General features: G+C 44.4%; 1 protein-coding gene across 3 annotated transcripts in view; it reads left to right on the top strand.

The window, feature by feature from the left end:
* Positions 1-22,917, top strand: part of MAD1L1 (mitotic arrest deficient 1 like 1) — a 348,528-nt gene that overhangs the window by 141,918 nt on the left and 183,693 nt on the right. For all 3 annotated transcript variants that reach the window (XM_084536417.1, XM_084536418.1, XM_084536419.1), the window contains exon 12: positions 2,883-3,023. In XM_084536417.1, the coding sequence (XP_084392543.1) occupies positions 2,883-3,023 (141 nt within the window). The remainder of the gene's footprint in view (positions 1-2,882; positions 3,024-22,917) is intronic.

Genomic DNA, 22,917 nt, shown 5'->3' on the forward strand with positions numbered 1-22,917 from the left:
CATTTTAGACAGAAGACTTCTCAGCAAGACCTTGTATTTCCTGCCAAACTAACAAGATCTTTAGGAGGGAGGGAAAAGCTCTCAGCAAGTACTCTTGATGGGGAGGAATTGGAAAATGGAGCTGGGGACCACTTGTTGGAAGCTGAGAATTGATTTCATTACAGTATTAATATTTAGAAATAATTAAAGAGGAGAACTAGACTCCAGGATCAAGTGTTTAATTGTGCCACCTTTTATTTCAGCTTTTCAGCCCTTTTTTTTCCAATACAGTTTGTGCTGTGTTTACTGTGCTTGCTTTTTCCTGACAACTTCACTCATCCTTTTGGTAGAAATCTCTTTCTGTCAAGGTCTGGAGTTGATTTTAGGGGAAGGACCACCCTGTAAGAACGCTCCCATCCCTATCCAGTGTCACCTGCTTTCACGATGGGATGAGAATGGGAAGTTTCTTATCCTTGCAGCTGAACAGCTTGGGGGAACTGCTAGGATCTTGCTGGGGATGACTTAGGTGACCTAATATTCAGCAGTTAATTGGAAGCCGAGTGTGATGGGAATTGCCACGGGTCTTGTTTGCTGCTGGGGAAATGCTAAGGAGTTTGGGACTGTCCTCCTGCAATGGACCTAACGTTGTTGTGTTGAATTGTCCCACTGATGAAAGATGCTTAGCAGAGAATGAGGATAGCGGAGCAGCTTGGAGTACAGAGAGAATGAGCGAGAGGATGGTGTAATTACAGAGCTAATTGCAACAATTTGCAAGGATCAAACCAATAACTTCACGAAATGCCATCCTTATGTTCTCTTCTGTGTTCTAGGCAATGATTCTGGAATAAATGGGGAACACAAGTCATCTCCTGAGCAAAGGCAGGCAGCCCTATGGAGAGTGCACTCGGCAGTCTGGGCGGCGTGTGTGGATGTTGCTGGGGGAGGAGAAGGGTGAAGCCTTCTTGTACTGCTCCTTTTCTGCTAAACAAGTTCATTGCAAGGCAGGTGCAGTGTGGCTCAGGTTGCCTTTCTCCTGCAGGAACACGGAAGTATTTCCTTTCATCTGTCTGTCAAATCAATAATTCTTTCTAAACTTTATGGAAAAACTGTTCTTTCCTTAAAAAAAGTGTTTCTCTTCAGTCAGGCCCGAGCAAGAAGCCAATAGTAGCTTTCAGTACCGTTTATGTTAGAACCTGGCTTTATTATTTTATTAACACAGTTCTGTCAGCCTCAGGCTGGGCTTTGCTCTAGAGTCTTTGTACCTGCTGCCCATTCCAACCATCGTGGCTGACCTGTCAGTACATTGCGGGCTCTGAGCACACACCACACCTCTGGCGGGTCCCCCCTTCTTATTTTCACACCTTGAATTTGAATGCTCCTGCCCTTCCTCATGCATACACTTGTTATCCACGATCAGTGTTTGACCTTTATATTTTGAAAGGGGAAGACAGCCTTCATGTACAGGCTTGCTCGACTGAACACTTTGCATTGGCTTCTTTTTCTGAAATACAGCCTTTTACATTTGGGAGTGATGGCAGCTGGCTTTTCTTTTTTCTTTCTTTCTTTCTTTTTTTTTTTTTTTTTTTTTACCCTGGAAATTCCTGATTTCCCCAAGAGCAGAATCCCAGTGAAATATTTCAGCGTGGCTGAGCTGCGTTTGTGAAGTGCTCTGGTTTTGACGTAGGAGTAGTGGTGGCCTGGGAGCTGCACAGCTGTAAAGCTGAGTGATCTTCTAATAATACTTCGGATGTTTGTGATTGCAGAATTCACACAAGATAACTGGTTTGCCCTGAACATTTGTACATTTCTGTAACAGGGCAAGATAGCAAATTTCAGCAATGAAAGGGAGGCAGCACTGTAAGATTTCCTAGGAGTTTTTGCTCTTTTGATTTATGCAGAGGGAGTGTGCTGCTTTGACTCTGTTCTATAGCCTCGCGAACATCAAAGTTCTTCAGCACGGTCAAAAGATAAAACGCTTCCATCAGCTGGCTAATCCCTGTCTGCATATTGCACTGTAAACCGTAATCTCCTTAAAACATGCCTGACTTTTTGAAATGTTGTTCAGCCTCTTGTCCCCATTCTTGTCCCCCATTGTCTTGGAGGTAGGCAGTAGGTGCCGTCTGAAGTTGGGAACGCATCAGAGAATACTCCAACCAGGGACCTGCACAAAAAGTTTTACATTTAGCTTTCAATCCAGCCTTTGTACTTGGGAGTACAAAAGCTCTCCGAGCAGGGAAAGGGATCCTTCTTTTTGTCTTTCTCTGAAAATGTTTGGTTATAATTGCCAGCAAATCGAAAAGTGAGCCAAACACATTCTCTGCAGGATATTAACCTCAGAAAAAATATTTATTATAAACACTGAACATCGCAGTGCTCAACAAGTGATCAGTCGCATACCATTTAGAGGATGTTTGCTCTCAGCCACTTTGTTCATTGTCAAATCTATTTCATTTCTATTGCCACAATTCTGTTCATTCATTGCTGGAATGCTTTGGCAGGAAAAATGTCAAGTGCTACACTAAATATTTTGCTGAAGAAACCCATTCAGCATGTTGAATTAGAACAGTGTCTCCAAAAAGAAGGCAGGCTCTGTTTTCAGTTGGTGTGTGCTTGTTGGAGTGTATGCACGCTGCTTTCCTGCGAGGGATGTGTGCTTTCGTGTACACAACACAGTCCAGCTTCTCATTTCTCGGGTTAGCACAATTTCTTCTGTTAGAACTGTGTGTTCACATCCGTGGCTCAATGCCCACGTGAAGACCACGAATTTATGTCCATCAGGGTTCCTTTGCCACGTGAAGGAACAATGGGGAAAAACAATGGGTAAATTACTGTTCTGGGAACCCTCCGCCCTGAGTGGGCTCAGGGGCTTTATCCCTGAAGGTGATTTCTGTTCTTCCCGACAGGAACGTGATGGCATGCGAGCAATCCTGGAGTCATATGACAGCGAGCTGACCCCGTCGGAGCACTCACCCCAGCTGAACCGGCGCATGCGGGAGGCTGAGGAGATGGTGCAGAAGCTGCACGCTCATAACACCGAGCTGGAGGTAACAAGGAAGCATCCTTCTCTAACCCCTGTGGTGAAACAGCTGAGACCTTTAGGATGGAAGTGCCTGGTGATGTGGTCTGCTCTCACAGATGACAGATTTGCAAAGTCCAGGTTTCAAGGTTCTGGGATCGATAGGACCCCCAAGTTGTGTTCTCTGTGATCTGGTCTCAGGGCCGCACTGCAGTGCCTGTGTAGCAAGGCTCTTCTAAAAGCAGTGTAAGCGAGGGTGTGTTTATTAGAGCTTTACTCTGAGGGCTGAAGAAGTAAAGTATCTGCCTGCCGTTAACTCTTCTTTTCATGGCTTTAGGCCTGAAAACCCCAATAATATATAAAAAATTATATAAAATACAGTAAATACATTATATAAAATACCCTTTTTATATAGGGTTTCCTCAAGAAAAACATTTTTGCCAAAGACAGAAGTGTTTCTCAAAGGAACATTTATATTATTGCTACTTCTCTTTATGTAAATTTGTAGTCTGAAACATGAATGGAATGAAGTAAATGATAACATCCATTTGCCAAATTGTTCCCTACTTCCCTGCTGTATTTTGTCATATTGGAATGGTCACGAGTTGAAATATCTGGAAATATGTCTGTGGTCTTAAATCTTGGCAGTTTTATTGCATAGGTTTTGCAATTACTGTAAGCATGTGAGTTTTCCTTTCCTCATATCTGGTTCCTCTGGCACGTAGATTTATGGATGCCATAATTCAAATGGAGTAAAACTTGTAGTAATTGATGCTCCTGCGTTTCCCATTGAAACCGTAGATTGGACTGCCCCACTGTGTATGAATCTCCTTGTTGCTTCTGTCATCTTTAAAATGCTCTTTTCTTCCCTTGATGGGGTGGAGACTTGAGGCAGCCAGTACTGGTTCCAATGACCTTTAAAGCCTTAGCAAGCAGAGCAGTGTGGTGTGAACCCACGTTATAGATCCACTTCCTCCTGTTTCCAAGAAAAAGAATTCTGTCAAGTTCCAAGAAAAAGAATTCTGTCGAGTTTCGGGCAAGCTGATAGAGAAATGAGGTGGTAACATTCAATGAAATGGGAACTTGCCTGAATTGCTTCATCTCTGAATGTTTCTCCGCGTTGTTGTTTGATCACTCTATTGCTTAACACCAGGTGACACTGACAGCAAGTGTTAGGTGGCTAATTCCTCCTGTTTTCCTAGCTGTTCCCAGCAGTGGCTCCAGGTTGATGGAGGAAGATTTCACTGAATAGGTCAAATGTGCATGATGTCTTTGGGCAACAGCAAATTACTTTTTCTTCTTCAGGTGAAAGCATGGAGGAGTGTGGGAACCACTTCCTACATGTCTTTAATTATTTATAGGGAACAAACGATAAGTTTGTCTTCATGGATATGGATTAAGGGCTACACAGAAAATTTCAGGAAAGAGCTGTGTTCTCTGGAGGTTTGTTTTTGTGTAATGCCAACCTTTAAGCCTTTCAAAGACTTTGCTACAAGCAGGATTCGAAGTCCTGATATTCCCCTTGTAAAGTAAAATTTTATGCTTCGCTTGATTGTGTTTGCCTTTCTGTCTGCAATGTTGATGGCTGAACCCAATCTATTTTGATATTCTGGGGGAAAGTTTTTTGTTCTAGTAAAAATCTGAAAACTAGAAAGGGAAATTGAGGTACAGGTAAGACTCCTGGTGTCTCATCATCGGGAGCAGCTGCTGTAATCCACTGCCTGTAGATCAAAAAAATGGTTGATAGCAGCTATTAATAACTTCTAACATAATGCTCTGCACCTCCCCGCTCTGCTGAAGCTCCGCACAAATTTTAGAAATGTTGACACCTGCGTGACTCATCTCGCAAACAAACAGAGGAGATGGCAGGAATGAGGCACCTTGGAGCCTCGGATGATTTCTGAGCTGTGGGCTGAACCATCTCTGACGTTTACTTCAACGTGTTTAAGTCAGCGTGGCAGAAGGGATGGGGCATCCCGGGCACACCTGGTCCGGGTGGGCTGGGAGGGCAGCAGGCTTGCAGGGTAGCACAGAAGAACAAGAAGAATCCATCTGCAAGGAGCATGCAGGTGGTGGCAGCAAAGCAACAATGTGCAAAACTGCTCTGAGATCCTGCGAAAGGCTGGGGAGGCTGTGAAGAGAGAGCGATGGAGCAGAACCGAAAAGCACAGGCTGACACAATTGCATTTTGCTTGTTGCTTCTGCCTTTCAGCTTTTTTCATAAGCCTTAAAAATCACACCCTTTTTCTCCTCACTGACTTGTTTTATCACAGGGTGTTGTTTTTTTCCCCTACTGAAAATTTCTTTTACCAAAATCTCTTCCTGTGTTCCCTAGTAGAGAGCCCTTTGATACTCATAAAGCTATCTGACACATGTTTCTTCTGGCTGCCCTAATCTATTAGCAGCAGCCCCACCTCGGAACAAGCAGTAGAGGGGAAAAAGTGATGTTTTTAACAGGGATTTTTCTTTCCTGTGAAAATGGAGGTTTTTCCATTCATTCGAGCAGCAGCTCTGTGTGAGCCAGGAAGCTCTCGGGTAAAGACAGCAATGGTGATAACCCAGCACCAAAGGGGAGGGAGACACGTGGGGCTAGGAAGATTTGTGCTGAGGCAACAGCTTTGAACTCATTAGGGAGATGAGGTCTGTGATGAGTCTTCTGCTTGATGTATAAATGGAGGTGAGAAGCCGTTTTAAGGAACACAGGGAGCCAGAGAGAAGTGTGCAGGCCCTGAAGGGCGACAGGAGAGGTTTATTAGTGCGCGCTGCAAGGATGGAGCTGTGTGGTACTGAGCTGTGTCTGGCTCCCTCTGTGCCCAGCCAGCGGGACCCTCGTGGGGCAGGACGGCTGCTGGGCATGCTGCTGGGTCTGCATCCCAGTCCCTGTCGGGAATAAAGGCACCTCTCCAGAAACTCAAATGCAGAACGACGCCTCCATCCCAGATCGCTTCAGAGGCACCGTGTTGCTGCCTGAGAACTCGTCCTGTCAGAGCCTGATGGAGCAGAGAACAGGAGGACAAAGACGGGCTGATGGGGAACTTTAAATCCCCTTCACTGATGGCTGATGAGAAAAGCTGGATCTCTAATGCACGAACATGCAAACACGTAGTCTGTTCTGGGACTGGAAATGATTGCTTTATCCTCCCCAGGACTGCCTGCCCCCGGCACAGCCCCTGTTCCGCAGTGCCCATCTGTCTGCTGAGGTGCAGGAAAGCTCTTTACGGAGCATTGAATGTAAAGCAGGGGGGAGATGCAGGAAAGATACTGTCTGAAATGGTGGCTGAAAAAAGCAAGCAGTCTGTGTCTGCCTATTTCAAGCAGTTAATGAAGTGTCACTCACCATCTTTTTAAAAGTGTGTTTTGGAACTAAAGAGGGAATGAGTTTGTCTCTGGCCAGCATGCTATAAACACGTAAAATAAACAGAATCGTAGCTGTGTTTTTATCATGGCATGAATTTGCAGTTTGACGCTGGTGATATTAACAGTTTTCTTGCTGATCTTGATTAATTTTTTCAATCATAGCTCCCGTTAGCTCTAATTTCAAGGTAAATATGACAAAGCAAGAAGCCTCTGTGCGTGTGGAAGCTATTGTGAAAAAGCTCTGATGTGGAGATTAGTGTTTGAAAAGTTAAATCCAGCTGCACAAAAGAGAAATCATCATAAATATAACTCCATTAATAGCTATTTTATTACAACACACTTGGCTCCATATGAAACTTTAATGAAGAGAGATTTGCAAGGAAGATTCACGCTGACACCTTCAATGGTCTCTGGCATTTTTTACATTGAGAGATTTACACTGTGAGCACCATAGGTAATCAGTTAATTATGAAGCTGACACTTTGGGCACATGAAATGCCATATGGTCTGTGTTTTCTTCACCATGGGCATTACTGGAGACCTCAAAACTCCCTGGCCAAAATGTGTCACCTTACCTGCACCTGGTAAGTGCAGCTCATCTGCTGGTGGTGAAAATCGGGCAGTGCTGCTGCCTCTGATGTTAGTCACAAATCTGCTCCGTGCAAAGTGAGTTACTTAGCAGTCACCCTGGTGTTTAAAGCTCTAAAAATTTACGCGTGGATGCAATAAAATGTTTATTTGAGCAGTTAACAGTTCCTCCTTGTCTCTCACCTCGCTCCTCCTTCAGTGCTTTTCCACTTTTTTTTTTTTTTTTTTTTTTTTTTTTTTACCTTTTTTTCCCCTCCCTTTGATCCACACTTCATGCTTGTCTTGCTTTATCCCTTTGCTGAGTTTCCTCTCCCCCTTGGAGGTAAATTGCATCTTTACATAGCAGAAGGGCTTTCTGTGATGATGGGAACTTTGCAGAGAAATTTCCTTCCATCTGTTCAGAGGAGTTTTTTATTTTCAGACTTCTGCCTGCTTTCACTACCTCTCCGCTGCCGTCCAACCTTTGTGCACTGTTTTTCTTGGTGACAACTGCGAGCAGTAGTGAGGTTACCCTTCTCACTTTGGGTGTCCGTAAGGAGCACATCTGAGTCACTGGAGCTTTCCTGCCACTCCAGGATGGGATGCCTTTCACTTGCCCAGACTTCTGCTGTCATTGTAGCCTCTTATCTGCAACTCAAGTGGGAGAAAACAGACTCTCTCTGGAGATGATGCTGATGTGCTCCATGCATCAGCTACCACTGATTGCTGAAGCAGTCACAGGGCTGGACATCATCTTCTGACAAAGCAAACACCTCGCTGAAATAGCACGCTGAACCTGAACGCTTTGGCATCTCTTGGCAGCCACGAGCCTTCCTGGGAGCCGCTGCAGTCTTTTGTTTCTTTTATTTTCTAGGGAAGAGCCAGGTCAGGCTCCATGTCCTCTGGCAGTCCTGCAAAATGGATTATCTTGGGTTCCCTCTTCTCTCGCGTGTTTCATCTTCCTTCAGACCCAAGTGACCTTGTCAAGTCAGGGAGCCATTAGTTTCCTCCCCTCCAGTTTACACCTGCCAGCGGCTGCGTTTGGGGAGAGCACCTTGCAAATAACCGTCATATAAATGAGGAAGTCGACTCATGAGGGGCTTAATGATTTGTTAAAAGTGACAGTCCCTGCTCTGTGGAAGAGGAGCGCCCCTTTGAACTGGTTCATGCTGCAACAGAGCCTGTCTCTGTGTGTTGAGACTTTTTTTGGTCAAACTAGATTTTAAAACTCAATTGCTATTAATTTTTTTGAGCAGCTTCTTTACTTTGGATGTGTCCTAAAAATCAGCAATAGATGAAGAGGAGTGTATGGCATCGCCTGCGCTACGGACATTCTGCACAAAGCAGCATTGTTTTCACCAAGGGGAGATTTTACAGCTCGTTTGAGTGTGGGTGCTCTGACAGATTAAGAATGGCTTTAACTCACCAGTTCCTAGGGACCACTGCTAAACAGAAGCAAGCCTCCGTCATTCTTAAGAAATGAGAATGTTCTGGCACCAACTTGTGTTGAGTAAAATAAATCATTAACTAAGCCAGTATGTGTACCTTTAGCCTGTGGTGAGCTGCTTTAGAGACAAACCCTCAGAAAAATGACCGGTTGCACCACAACAAGGAGCTGCAGATTGAATTAGGCTACTGGAGCACATGGGGCAGAAAAGAATTTTGCAACCCCACTGCCTTCTTGTGCTTCAAATGCAGTAAAAGCAAGGGGTGACATTGTAATTGTCATCATCTCTTGCTGGAAGTCATGCTCCTAATGGAGTCATGGTCCGTGACGCTCTGCCTCTAGTTCTCTTATTGGCGAGATCGCATCTTGATTCTAAACTCAGAAATGTGTGCTACCAATTAATGTTACCCACCTGTGTTAACCATGTAGGGAGTTTACAGCAGACTCCTGCAAACTCCACTCTGAAGTGTTTCGGTTTGTTTAAGCCAATGTAATCAGCACTGGGTTTAAATGGCAGCAGCAAAGGTCCTGACCCCAAACTGCACTCCCCCGAAAATGCTCTTGGTTTTAACAGATCTTCCTGTAGGCTCTCCCGGTGATGTTACGAATAACCAAGCACAACCAAGGCCTGACCTGGGGAACTTGAACTGCCTTCAGCTGCACCGGGCTATAGGAGGCAAGAGAAGCAGATGAACTGGGTTTAAATTCTTACAAAAGCTTTAAAATTGGGTTCTTTTTAATGATGTTTTGGAAAGAGCAGATAACTGACGAGCAGTTATGAGTCATGTTTACCACAATAGAACAGGGGAGAGCATTTCGTACGGCGATGAGAGCTTTAAAACATTTTACACTGGGGAGCCTGCTTGCCTGTGCCTGGAGATACAGGCTTTGCAATGAGATGTCCTCAGGTGGAGGAGGCAGCAGGAATACATTAGGAGGGGGAATGGGAGCCCCGTCCCCAGCAGATGGCAGCGGACAGAGGCGGTGTACAAAGGAGCAGCTTCATGCAGCCTGGTGCTCCTTCTGCCAGCGGGCACTGCTGGGAAGGGGGGGAAGCCGGGATGCAAACAGGGTGGTGATAACAAGTCTCTGGAGAATGAGGTTGGGAACAGGTAGCTGCCAGCTTCTTGAAGGCTTTGGAAATGTAGAAATACAATTGGTGTTGGTCTCTGGTTGCTGTTGCAAGCTGGGCAGTGCAAACAGCGGGGCTGGGGGTCAGCAGGGAGGCTGCTGGGCACCTTCCTTCAGTGCTTGCCCCACTTCCCACTGTTGCTTTCTACAATTGCAGATTATTTGTTCTTTGTTTGCAATGGTAGAGAACCATTCAAAAATGAGATGAATTTCATTCAGCGTTTAATTCAGAGATCTAACACTTTGATCTCTTCCAAGCTGGAAAGCGTGGTGACATTAAGCAGCGCAGGTCTCACCCACATGGGCAGCCATCACGGGTAGCAGGGCTTGTGTTTGGGGGTGCCCGAGTGATCCTTGAAGTGAAGGGAACAATCAAAGCCTCCTCAACACCTTCTGGGGCACATGGTGACCCAGCCCGGCCTCTCTGCAGCGGGGTGATGGGACCCCACGGAGGCAATGCCCCATCCTATTTCTGAGCTGCTTCCGAGCACACCCAGCCCAACACCTCAAGCAGGCGGGACACGTTCATGTGGCTCAGCCCAAAGGGTATTTTGGTGCCTGGCTCGTTAGGGTAAATCCATCCTCAGTGTTGGGAAGCTCAGAGCTAAGGCTGATGTTTAATGTCCTCTGCTTATTAGCACTACTACTCAGGAACATTCTTGCATTGATGAAAGCTTCAGCAGCTTGTGGAAACTAAGCAATTCTGAGGGAAACAAGGAAGTATCTTGTGAAAAAATAAGAAGTGAAGATTGCACATTCATAAAATGCCAGAGAAATGTTAGCTACTCCTTAGTTCTGCCTTGTATTAATGACATTAAAAAGCGCTTGTCGGAGCATCTTAAGAGATGTGCTGAACTTGTTGAGATCGGTTGATTTTTAAACTGATTGGATTTGAATTCTGTGATTCATAGTGCTTCATTTCAGAATAATTACATGATCTCTGCATAATTTAGTATTTAAAGTATGTATTTATGAGTGTTTTCGTGTCATCTTTTAATTCACAATGATGGCCTCCTGTAGGAAACAGGGATTAAGGTTTTAATGATCATTTTCTATTTAAAAACACACCATCAACTTTTATCTATAGCTGGGCTTTTCCAAAGCTTTCCCTGCAGGGCCAATATCTGTAATTCTTTCTGCCCTGGAGGTGTCAGTCCTCCTTGCATTCCTGGACCTGGGCAAAGGGATGGGGGCAGCCCGGGGCCAGAGGGCTCGGCACTGAGATCCCTGCCTCCTGTCCCTGGGCACGGAGTTGGGGCTCGGTGCCGTGCTGGGCAGTGTACGTGGAGAGCCAGCAGCCTCGCTACGTGACTCAACACACTTCTGCCCTGCTCATATTCCAGCTACAGAGCCTTGTTCCAGTCCTGTTACCTCCTAGTCTTAATGTGTACACTTCGAGAAAATAACAGCAGCACAGGCGTGTTCCCATGCACTCGTGGATCCTCACACTCCTGCTCTTTGCAGTTTGCACGAACTGTAAGATCCTTCTTCACCCACTTCATGCTTTGCTTATTGTGGAGATTAGAACAGCAGTAGCTGCTGTCTTGGTTTTCTTCTTGAAGCCCATGGATTATTTCCAGTTTTGGTCTTAAGCACCAACAGTGGAAGGGGCGTTTCTTCTGGGAACTAATCAGTCTGAAAGCCTGGGTCAGCACAGCACGTGAGCACGTTGTATGGTGCCTAAATACCAGAGACGATTGCAATTATTTTATTGCAGAACATACCCAGTTATTCACCTTCAGTGCTTTCTTCTCTGGAGTTACAAGTTGTGGTTGCTTCCACATCTTATCCCTGCTATGGACCGGTTTGTCCATGCACTGCAGCTTTCCTCTCTTCCCACTCTTATTAATTTCTTATTAAGCTCATGAATTAGAGCACAATACTATTGCAAGTCCTAACTTGAACAGCGTTTGAAGCAAGGTTGCTGGAGTTCTCTCTTGTTTTTCTCCCTTCCATTTTTACTTAAATGTGCTTAGCCTACTAATGCTTGGAGAAGACTGGGAAGAGAATAAGTGAAAAAGCCAGCTGATAGGGGTTTTCACCAAGCTGTGAATAAAAACTAAGCTGCTGATATAGATCTCCTCTGTTCAGGGGTGGTCCAAGTAAATTGTAAGGAACAATTCTGTTTTCTCAGAGGCTTTGCAATTTATCTATTTGCTTTAATCAGTGCTAATGTCAAACGTGCTTTGATTCTGCTAAAAGCTTTTCAGCAAAACAAACTGAAAGCCCTAAGTTTTGGAGAAAGTCACAGTCTTCTTGTAAGGCAAGTTGTACCGTTTTCCTTTTGAGATTTATGCTGTTTTATAGAGCAGGCAGCGCTGCTGTGCAATACATGTGTCATGAATCCTACTGTGGTGACAGTAACACAGATAGGAAATACATGGCACATTATTTTGACAGACTGAGGTGATTTATATTTTCAATTTGTTTAAATGGCCATAACGGCTACAGTGAGCTTAGCTTTGACAGATGTACATTCATATTTCAGTCCTATTCAAGACCCCATTAAAAGTCAAACTGATTTCTGTTTTAAAGCATTGATTTTTATCTATTCAATGTTTTCTTGCCTGCTTTCCAAATGCTGGACTTACAACCTCGAAGTCTTGCAACATCAACTTCACTTCCTCTTGGAAAATTACTAAAACAGCTCATTTTTTCCTTTGGAAACCTGATTTTCTGGGAAGAGTTGCTAAACCGGAATATTTTTAATTTTTATGGGAAGTCCACAAGAATCTTGAAAGATGATGAGTTACACTGTTTAAAACCCCAGTGATATATTCAGTAGCTGTGAAAGGGAACAGAGTAATTGTTTCATGGAGGTTATTTTAAGTAGAGTATCTTGCATAAGGAGAGAGATTTTTCAAGGCTTATTTGTATAGAGACAGTCACCAGACATTATTTATATATAGGAAGAAGTAATAAATGTCTGTATCAGTATTACCTCATGAGAACATCTCTTGAGATCCCACGAGTTCTGAATTTTCTTAAAGTCCATGCTCTGCAGGGCAAAGCTGGGACCTGGCCTCGTGGTAGAGACCACAAACCAATGAGCCGATGGAGACCCCAGGGCTCTGACACTGCCATTTTTGTTAAGTGGGGAAGAGACACGGTCAGAGATCGTTTGAGTGTGCTTAATTGTTTCTCAGCTGCTGCATGGCAGCAAGCAGAACCCTGGAAAAGAGGGAAGCTGTTACCATTATGTGTGGTGTTTATTTGAAGTACAGGTGCTCGATACGGTTGGCATAGGCTGCCTGGGGGTGTCCGAGCACAGAACCACCAATGCAGATGTGTGTAATTCCCGTGGATGTTCATAGCAATGTGAGATGTGATTGGTCTTAAGTTCTCCCAGCATACCTGACACCAAGCTTGTTTGAAAGCGTCAGGGTTTATTTATTTATTATTGTTACCAAAAGGGCACGGTGTAGGTGTATACAGGTAGGTGTTCCTGGTGCTAGTTCAGGAAGGAATGTCTATAGAGGCCCAGATGACCTGCTTTATGCTCTTAAAACAATGTAGCATCCCAAGCTAATTCTACAGCCGTCTTATTGCTTTGTTGTTTATGTACGTTTCGGAAGACAGTAGATGAGACTATCACAGCTATATGGAGAAATGATGTTTATCTTCACGGTGCAGCACGACCTTATCGTTCATAAGTGACATTTTCTCTGCAGATAATGAGCACCTTTTTATTTAGGCCAGACAGAACTCAAATTCCCTGTAGCTGGCTTCTACAGCCCATCAGCACTTTACAAATTATGTTATTGTAATTGTTTCTGAGACTGGTTTCTGCTGCATTCTATTTGCTCTTTGGATAAAGCTCTTGTTTCTGAACAGCAGCGGGGAACTGAGAGCCAAGAGGTCGCTCTCGAGTCTTCGTGAACATCTGGGAGCTGCTGCACGGTACAAATGCAGCCATTCCTCAAACAAGAGTACATTTTACTTAACCTCTCTTTGACAAAGAGTGAATTGAGAGTAGTTCTGGCATCCATCAGCCTGTGATGGACAAACAGGCTGGTGATGCCCTGAGATCAGCCCTCCTGGCACGCAGGCAAAGGTGAAACCTCCTAGCTCTTTATCTGCTTGGTTAAGAAGAAAGAAAATGTAAGTGTGAACAGAAGGATAAAACCCCAAACTGTTCCCAGCCCTTATCCGCAAATATTTACAGAAGGGAGCTATCTGCCATGCCCCGTGTTGCTGTACCTGGTGCTGCTGTTTGATTTAATTCCACCTGCGGTGTGCAGTAACCGCAACCCATGCAATGCCCCTCTGCCTGCAAGCATGCACGCAGCTCTGAAGCACGGCGCTGAGCCGCAGAGCACCCAATTCAGTACGTCTTGTACCTTTGTGGTGGGAGCTAACAACTGAGATTATCTTGGCATTTGTTCTGAATTTGTTCCTTGCCTTGCCAAATGGAGATCTTTTATACTTTACAGCACGGCTTTGCTAGACAGACACTCAGGTGCGAGGAAACTCAAGGGTTTCTAATGGGACCATCAGGCTGCTTCACCTTTTGCCTTGTCAGTCTGCATTTGCTGGAGCGAGAAGTGATTGTGAGTTGCTGGATTGCTTTCCTGAAATGAGTTGCTGTTTGGTTTGCTCGGGGAAGATAAACACTCGCATCTCAAAAATACCATCCTGTCTGGCGTCTTTGTTGGCAGTCTCAGCAGAAGGGCCAAGGGCTGAACGGACCGTGGTTAGGATAAAATTGCAGTGCTCCCTCTGGAGTTAATCCTTTCAGATGAAAATTGAGAAACACTGATGGGGCAACACAAGGAAATACGCGCTTCTCTTCCTTTTGCTGTGTCTGTTTTATTGGATAAACCAGGGACTTCAGCCCCAGGTTGGGTAATCCTGCACTTTCCCTTCACAGCAACTGTCACACGAGTTTTTACAGTGTAAATTAAACCGATGGTTGGGAAGCCCAGCATCTGTATCATACCTGTGCTGTGCAAGGGTGGTTTGTTTAATCTTTTATTCCCCTTGTTGCAGGTGATTTTTTTGTAAATCTGTACAGAGGTGGCATGGGGCAGGCCTCCTGCACAGAGAAGGCTGGGAGCTGTTCCTCGGCTGCCGTGAGCAAGCACCGCGTGCTGGGCAGGATCTGCCCTGGAGGTGCAAGGAAGGACTTCCCCAGAGTCACGAAGGGCTGTGCAGGTAGCAAAACACCTTGGAAAAAGAAACCAGAAGGTGTTCTGCTCCTTGGATTCTGCGAGAGCCCCCTTTGGGCTTTGAAAGAAGGATCACAGGATTAAGAGGAGTAATTAAAAAGGATAATTAAGTTGGCTGCTTTGATGGATGCTGGAAAGCTGAAGACTGGGAATGTTGTAGGCATTTGGACCAAATGTGGGGAGAGGGGAGGAGAGTGAGTGGACAGGATGCAACAAGAGCAATGGAAAAAACATTGCAGTTATTTAGAGAAACAGTTACTCAGTCTAATAAAATGGAGTTTATTAGAAATTTTCCCGCAAATGCTTTCCAGAAGCCAGATTCTCTCTGGGAATGACTCACATTCCTCCAGCTTTGTTGTTCAAGTATTTTCACTTCTCTTACGATGTGGATGGTTACTTAACTTTAACAGCTTTGATTCCACTCCTGTTTTGGATGACCCTTACCACAAGCCAGCTGCACGAACACTTCGAACACTTCCAGTGCTTTACTTTAATGAGTGCACTTAATGGTGTATGGGACCCATTATGAAGGGAAGACTAGAAATTAGGCTGAGGTGGCCCGCAGAAGCTTGAGTTTTCAGATAAGAATTTAATGATAACAAAAAAGCCTTCTTAGAGTTGAGGGGATCTTCAGGGCGTTCTCATTCCTGAATCACAAGCAGATTTTTCCCGTCTCCTCACGACTGAGCTACCAGCCTCAGCCTGCCTGCAGAAAGTGGCTCCATCACAGCACTCACCCTGAGCGCTGCTTCTGTAACCACAGCCAAATGAACTTCTGCACCCAAGCCAGCCCCGCAGCCGGCTATCGTGTTGTGCATGCTGTGGATGCTGTCTGGTACCTCTTTTTCTTCCTGTCTCTGCTTACCCTGAGTGTAGCACAGCGCCTAACTGCTGCTCTGACATAGTTGTGTGCATCTCCTCCCATCCTTTAGCCCTGTGGAAAGCTGGAGTCAGAAATGGATTTGTGCACTTCATACATTTGAACTTCATCATGTGTGCTTCTATCCCTCCCTCCCACTCCCCATCCTTTTCTGTTTCTTTATCTTTTAACCACATTTGTCCTACCTTGTTAGCCATCCCCTTTCCAAGAAATGATTAAGCAATAACAAGAAAAACAACCCAAAAACTGGATGTTTCCTTCAGATGCTTGCTTTGAATTTGCTGCCTATTTATAGATCATTCATTTAAGCCATGGTGGCAGTCAATTAGAAATGTAGGAAATCCTTTTTTCAAGAGTGTGCCAAGAGAGGATCCTTTTAGTTGGTTTCCTTTTTTTTTCCCAATGATTTTTGCTGAAGCTTTTATACTGTGCTTAAATCCCGTTGGGATTTGTTTACTTTGAATATATTTTCGAATAACAGTGGAAAGGTTTTGCTCCTATTCAGGGAGGTTTAGGGGAGCATGACCAATGGTGTGCAAGCATGCCTGATTTTATCTGAGGGGGGTAAAAATGCATTTCACACAAATTTTCCTTCTAGTTTTCATCTTGGAGGGATTTTTTTTTATTTTTATTTTTTTACTTTTTCAGTGGAAGGACTGTCTCTTGGTAGAAGTACTGTTAACCCTCCTTTTTTCCCCCCAACAGTCACACGACCTTAGGCAAATTCTGCCACTAAGTCCTCTCCTGCTTGTAGAACAACAATGATGCAGTACAATATTATAATTGTAAATTGCCATCGCTTCTGGAGCCTTGCAGAGGACGCGTGCTCCTTGTGCTTTGGTTTGTCCTTCTGTTGAGCAGGGTTGGTGCTAATCATCTTCGGTGTCTTCTGGAGAAGTGTGTTAAGTTTGTGCTGGCGTAGCCCAAACAGCGAGGCAGGAGTTGTGGGTGAGGCACAAGCACATCGCAGGTGAGATGTTGCATGACACCTACATTAATAAGCTCGGATGGGCTTTTGCTGAGTCCATGAGCCATGCTGAGGTGTGGACTGTTACCAGGATTTTTGAAGTGAAGCTTGTCTGCAAGGAGACTGGAAACCACTGATTCATGCAGTACCTGGAGATGCGAGCAGTGATGTTCTTCTGCTAGCGTAGGGGCTTGTTGTTGTGGGTAGGTATTTGTTGGGAATTGAGAGGTTTTTTTAATGCTGTGTATTGCTGGTAATCACTAAGGTTGTTTTTGCTTTTCTAAAATGAATTTAGAAAGCAAATACTGTTTTCAATGGAGTCTCTGAAGGGTGCTGGATTTGTCAGAGCCTCTGTAAAATGGTTTTAGCAGCCAGTACCAGTGCAAGCTTTTAAAACTTTTTTGATTTTAATTTTTTAATATTTTTTGCTCCCCTCAGTGCTCTGTATTTTGGTGCCATGGTAGCCTGGCAGGACAACCAGGAGAAGGCAGTTTCTTCTGGTGGGCTGACCCAGAGAGCAGGTATAAAATTCCAAGAGGAATTCCTGCTTGGCCTCCAAGTGTGAGCATCCCTTCTGCCTTGCAAAGGAGAATCTCTCAAGTAAACTTACCTTGCTCCCAGTGCTGTACAGACAACCCATGAAAATCAACATGCAGGACAAAAGCAGAGAATTATGCTATTCATTTTTTAATCTCACCTCCTGTGATACAACTCGATTCTTACTCTGTGCCCTCCTAGGTCAGTCGCATTTAGAGCAGCCGTCAGAGCAGATCAGCTGTGCTAAGCACACCGTGACATTTGGAAAACCCTGTCTGGAACAGGAATTGAGCAGTGCGCTTCTGCTAATTACAAGTGCTACCTTTAAAGTGTAATGTCTACCTTATTAAGCAAGACCCAGCTACACGCCCAGACTAGAGACTGGAAATACTCCGGCAGCAGAAGAGACAGGTCCTAAACAAACACAGCAAAGGTAATACAAGCATTGCTTCGTCAGAGCAAACATTGCACAACCCTGTCTGGAGGGTGAATGTTGTTTCCTAGCAACTTTCAAGAGTGTTTCAAATTTGTGTGAGACCCTCTGAGATTTAGGCACTATACCCACGATTCTGCTGGATGCCAAAAATATGCTGGCTGTAATTTCACAAACCTTTCTTTCAAGGGCAGCACTGCCTTAAACCTTTCCCTGACCTTCATTTGAGCTAGCACAACCTGTGCAGGAGTACAGAGAACCAGGATGACATCAAACTAAATTAAAATTAACCCAGAAGAAAAAAAGTTTTTAATGTGGATCTTTGCTTCCTTGGTGATGGTTGCTGGCCGGGAATCTCGCAGTGGTTGTGTTGGGAAGCCAGCTGCATGTCTGAGGGGTGCTGCTGGGAGGGTGTTGCGTGGATTAGCAGTGAGAAGTGGTTGGGAACAGGCCCATAGCACATAGACATCTTTTTGGGACTGCCACTGTGCATTGCCAGCTGCCAAACAGCCTTGGGCAGCTTGGAGGAAGGTGCTGCCATTCAGTCCTTAGGGGTGCTGTGGTCAGTACGAGTTGTTCAGCAGCCTTGTTTTAATAGTTCTAAAGATTTATCACAGCTAAAGTGGCTGTGATATTAGGAGACTATAAAACAACCGTGCTGCTTTTTAGTTTTGGATGCTCTGTTTCATCCAGCTACAGACCTTTGGGTCTAATCCATGCACAAAACCCTCTTATAACTCATAAGCAGGTATTAATGTTTCTCTTAAATGATAGTGGCCACCCATATCTTCAGCAGCATTGCCACCTCTGGGTATCGGGCTGTAGAGACCTCTCCTTCTTGGTAAGCAAGAAGATTGTCCAGGTATTCACTTGTCAGCCCCCTGAAAAGAGAATGCTGCGTTGTGTTGATGGACTGACAATATGTCTTTATACACTGAAATTAAAAGTGACACAATCACATAAATCATTGGAACAATACTGTATGCAAACACAGTGCCTGGATTCAGAGTAGTTAGGAGATGACAGTGGATTGGGGTGAATACCCTTATTCTTGACTTTGAGAAGTGCACTGACAATGAATCATTCTTAGTGATGAGATACAGCAGTGCTGACTCATCGGGCTGAAATTAGAAGGGCTTTTTTAGGTGGAGATATGTAATTCCACCATTTTTTCTGATGAATGGATAAGAGTGAACATTTTTGTTGGCTAATTTACGGACTTCATCTACTAAATGTCATTTATTTTCCCCTAGCTGTCAAACCTAGCTGGAGGCAACTGACAGAGGGAGGGAGAACCTAGATCCAGGGAGGAGGCACTGGAAAACATGTACCATGTAGGATGACTGGCAGATTTCACAATTTGGTAGGGATGTTGGCAGTCATTTTGCTACCACTTCTAGTTTTTGAGATTCTCTTTTGATTTGGCGTGTGCTAATGTTTGCTTTCATTAGGACAGGGGTTTTGAAGCCTGAAATCATTCTGCTGGTAATCTAAAGAAGGACAAAAAAAAAAGCTGTCATTGGAACTTTGCAAGAAAATTACAACCAAATGCACAAACAACTGTTACCCCCTTTCCCAGCCACCTTTGTCATTACATCTGATAGCAAGGGATTACATCCCTGTTAGCTCCCGTGTTTTCTTCCTGTAGTCTCTAGCTCTGCTTCCCAGTTCAGGAAGGGCTGATGCAACCTGAAAACATTGTGCTCACTGGATCCTGGAATGATTTACACTACCTGTTCTGAAGATCACTGAAACAGTGATGATGAGACCGAATCCCAGAGACCCTACATTCATTTCAGAACCTGGTGCTGGGATCCCTCCATTTCAACTTTAGAGATTTGATTACCACACAGTAAAATTAATTCTGTTCAGTGTTCTCCAAAGGGTTTGCATTCGTTTTCATCCCTGTGGAATGACCTGATGCTCACCTAATGCTTTTCTGTTGCACTAATAGATGAATAATCTGGTTTACTTCTGGCAAGAGATTTATGGTCATCCCTGAACAAAGAGATTTTATGCCAGTTTATCTTTCAACTCTTGAGTTAAAAACGTTGCTCGGGGAGCAGCAAAAGAGAAGGGACTCCCTGCGAAGATTGCGTACTCAGCTGCTTCTCTGAGGTAGGAATATTTGTGAGCCTACAAGGAGAGTATTAGTGGCAGAGGCTTCTCTGATGGGTGTTCCAGTGATGCGGAATGATTCCTTCGGAGAGTCCATCAGCATCTGGGAGTCACCGGTGTGTGTCCAGGAGATGCTCTGCTGGCTGACTGCGGAGTGCTGGAAGCAATCGGCTTGGCAGAGTTTCATCAGTCAGGCTGCCCTTTGCTGTTGAGGAAGCAGCTGCATGCTCGCATTTTTGTTTGGCAGCGTGTTCTCTCCCTAGGGGCTTCAGCACCATTTGATTAGGACGGAGGAAAGCAGACCTATCGCAAATATGTATTATATTCCAGCAGAGCTTTGTTAATCTTTTGGTCTCTGTGTTGTGCCTTAGGAAGGTGCTGAGTGAAAACGCCAAGGAAAGCCAGAAGGAAAGGAGATGCTCAGCTGTTGCACCTGAGTCTTGCCTCAACCTCTGTTGCAGTTCAGACTAAAATCAACACATGCATGCTGCTGTTTAGAGATGTTTGCAAACCTGACACTTCTTGACACACGAAAAATCTAGTAACACCTGAGCTCCTTATTTTCCTCCCTACCTGCACCTACCTGCTTTCCTGTAAGTGTTTCTGTCTGGCATAGGATGCTCTGACCTCCAGGGACTCTTCTTTTCCTGAACATAATGTCATTTTGCCATTCCCCCAGCTTGCTTTGGTACTGTGCTCCTTAACCAGCGGTGTCTGCCTGGGAGATTATGTGCACAGTGTTGATGGAGTAGATTTTGAGAAGTTCCGGATGTTTCTCCGAGTTCTGTATTTTATTGCAGCTGTGAAGGTCACCTTTGCTTTGAGGATCAGGGAGATTTGGGTACTGCCACCTCTGGACGTGGAGGTGCTGAGTTGTGCACTTAATGTGGTGCTTAATCCTTTTACTGCCTGAGTGGTGTGGACCATCCTGTGCGTTCTGTGTCAGTGATAGCGCCTTGAACTCAGAGATTACCTTCTGGCCAAAGATGCTGGATGGTTTTACAGAGTGAATATCATCTTTTCATTAAGGGGGTGAGTGGGAAAGGAGTTTTGGAGAGTTTAGCAATTTGCCCCAGGCGTCCCAGCAATCGTTAGGCAGAGTGAGAACAAAAGCCAGGTCTCTGCTGCAGAACTATGCAGCTTGCTTTGAGGTAGGTGGAGTGACTTGCCAGGAATAAAAATGTGGGTATTTTTTTGCTTGGTATTATATCTTGCATCAATTGTTTCACAGTGGCTTTGTTTGCACCCCTTTCTCATAGCTCAACCAGTGAGAATTTGGTGTGATTTCATTATAATAAACCTCCTGTCGAGAATTCCTGATGTTACTGAGTGACTGTCCCTCTGAAAACAAAACAGAAGAAGAGGGATTGGTCTGTCCTTGGGACTTTAGAGCAAGAGAAAGATCTGGTTATTATCTCTTTGTCCAGTAAATCTTGATAGTGTGTTTGACAGGAGCTCATATCTTGCAGATGTTTTCCCTATATCTTCAGTAATTATAACTATGACTTCAGCATTTTTTCAATTTGCAGTATCATTTTTTGGTTAGCACCCTAGAGTCTTTGCTTTTTTCATGCTTCGTGTTGTTCACCGGCTGTTTTTTGTCTCTCACTTGGGGGCGGCATTTCACTGCCGCACATCCAATCCAGTAGGAGACTGGTTCTCGACAGGCAGCAGCTCTTGCTTTTGTGATGGAAATCACCCTTCACCGCCCAGCACAGAGCCTTCGGTCCCTGGGTGTTGCAGTTTGCGATCCGATGCCCAGGAGCACAAGTCCTTGGAGGTACGGGGACATCTTCTCACAGACAGTCCAATTTCGTGTGTTTTATGTCCTTGCTTGGGGTAAATTAAGAACAACTAAATCACATCGAAAACCATATAAGCAGTGGCCTGAGACACATACTGGTTGTGCTCTAAGCCTATCCATATGAGATAAATTATATCAGTAAGTAGCAGTCTCTGTTTTGCCTTTGCAACTTTTCTAAAACTCAGTGTCACTTCACTGTATACTGAATTTATGAAAAGCTTTCAGAAGTCATTGGGGAATTTTCCCCTCCACCTTTGCACTGACAGCTGCCACCTACCTCCGGTCCAGCCCCTGTAAAATAACAGGGTGGCTGCGAGGCTTCTGAGCCAATACCAACGTTCATTTGTAGCTGTTCTTTCCCACTTTATACAGGCTGTGCATTTGATTTTAAAACCAGGAGAACTTTCTTGAGAACAGCTGAATTGAATCCCTAAAGCAGCAAGGCATTATTTAGCAGTGTCTGATCCCAGACTGTCCTACTGATTGTGATCTCAAATGATGCAATTTTGCGAAAGATCAGTAAATTCTCCTACGAAGCATCAAAACAGCGTTTTAAATTAGAAATGACCATTTAACCCAGTGTAATTTTGGAGCTGCTAAAACAATGCTGTACGGCTACCAATCTGCAGTAACGGTGCGCTAATGGGTTGAAGGCGGAAGGTATTGGCTCCCGTGATATAAACGAACAGATAGCTTTAAAGTGAAAACAGGCACATGCACGCCTTAACTGTTGGAAGTTGAATCCCATGGGTAAGATTTCAGATTGAACACTAATGAAAATTTCATTTCAGCTCTCACAATGTTTTAATATGCAGGTTCGCAGTATGCAAATAAACTGAAGTCTGACTGCAAGTGGCTGAGTTACTTCTGTCACAGTCTGCCACCCCCATGAGTAAGCTGTCTGTGGCTTTTTTTTTTTCTGAAATCAAAGTTTTCCTCCCGTTTTCACTACAAGCCAGAATCTTGTTACATATTTGTGTGTGTCTCTAGTGAGAGAATTAGTGATTCCCACCATTTCTTCAAAGCGTTTTCATGACATCCCTCTATTGTTCCATGTAATTCATAAGTGCAGTGCACAGAGCTATATGTTTTTAATTTATGATTGAATTCTGAGAGTTACCATCACTGCTTTCCTTATCAGAGTCGTCCTGGGAGTGCAGCCATGTTTTGGGATTTCCTTCTGCGTTTCAGCTGCAGCTTTGATGTACATTATTCTACCTGCTTCTCCTGAATCTAATGGAAAGAGGTGGTGATGTGCTTTTTTTTCCCCCTCCTTCTCCAGCTTACACCTTCAGATAAGATTTGCTGGCTTGGACCATGTTGTAGTCTTAGCCAAAGTGATTCTTGTTAAGAAGATAAATACTCTGAATTATATTCTAAATAGTATAGCTGTTTTGTGTATATCTGTTCTTGACATCCATAGTGTTGTTGAGACTGACAGTTATTTTTTAAGGGTTGCCTTACGCAGTGGTATCAAAATGATTTATTTTTTTTTTGTTTTGTCATAGAATCA

Source organism: Aythya ferina (assembly GCF_964211825.1).
Source record: "Aythya ferina genome assembly, chromosome: 15".
NCBI lineage: Eukaryota > Metazoa > Chordata > Aves > Anseriformes > Anatidae > Aythya > Aythya ferina.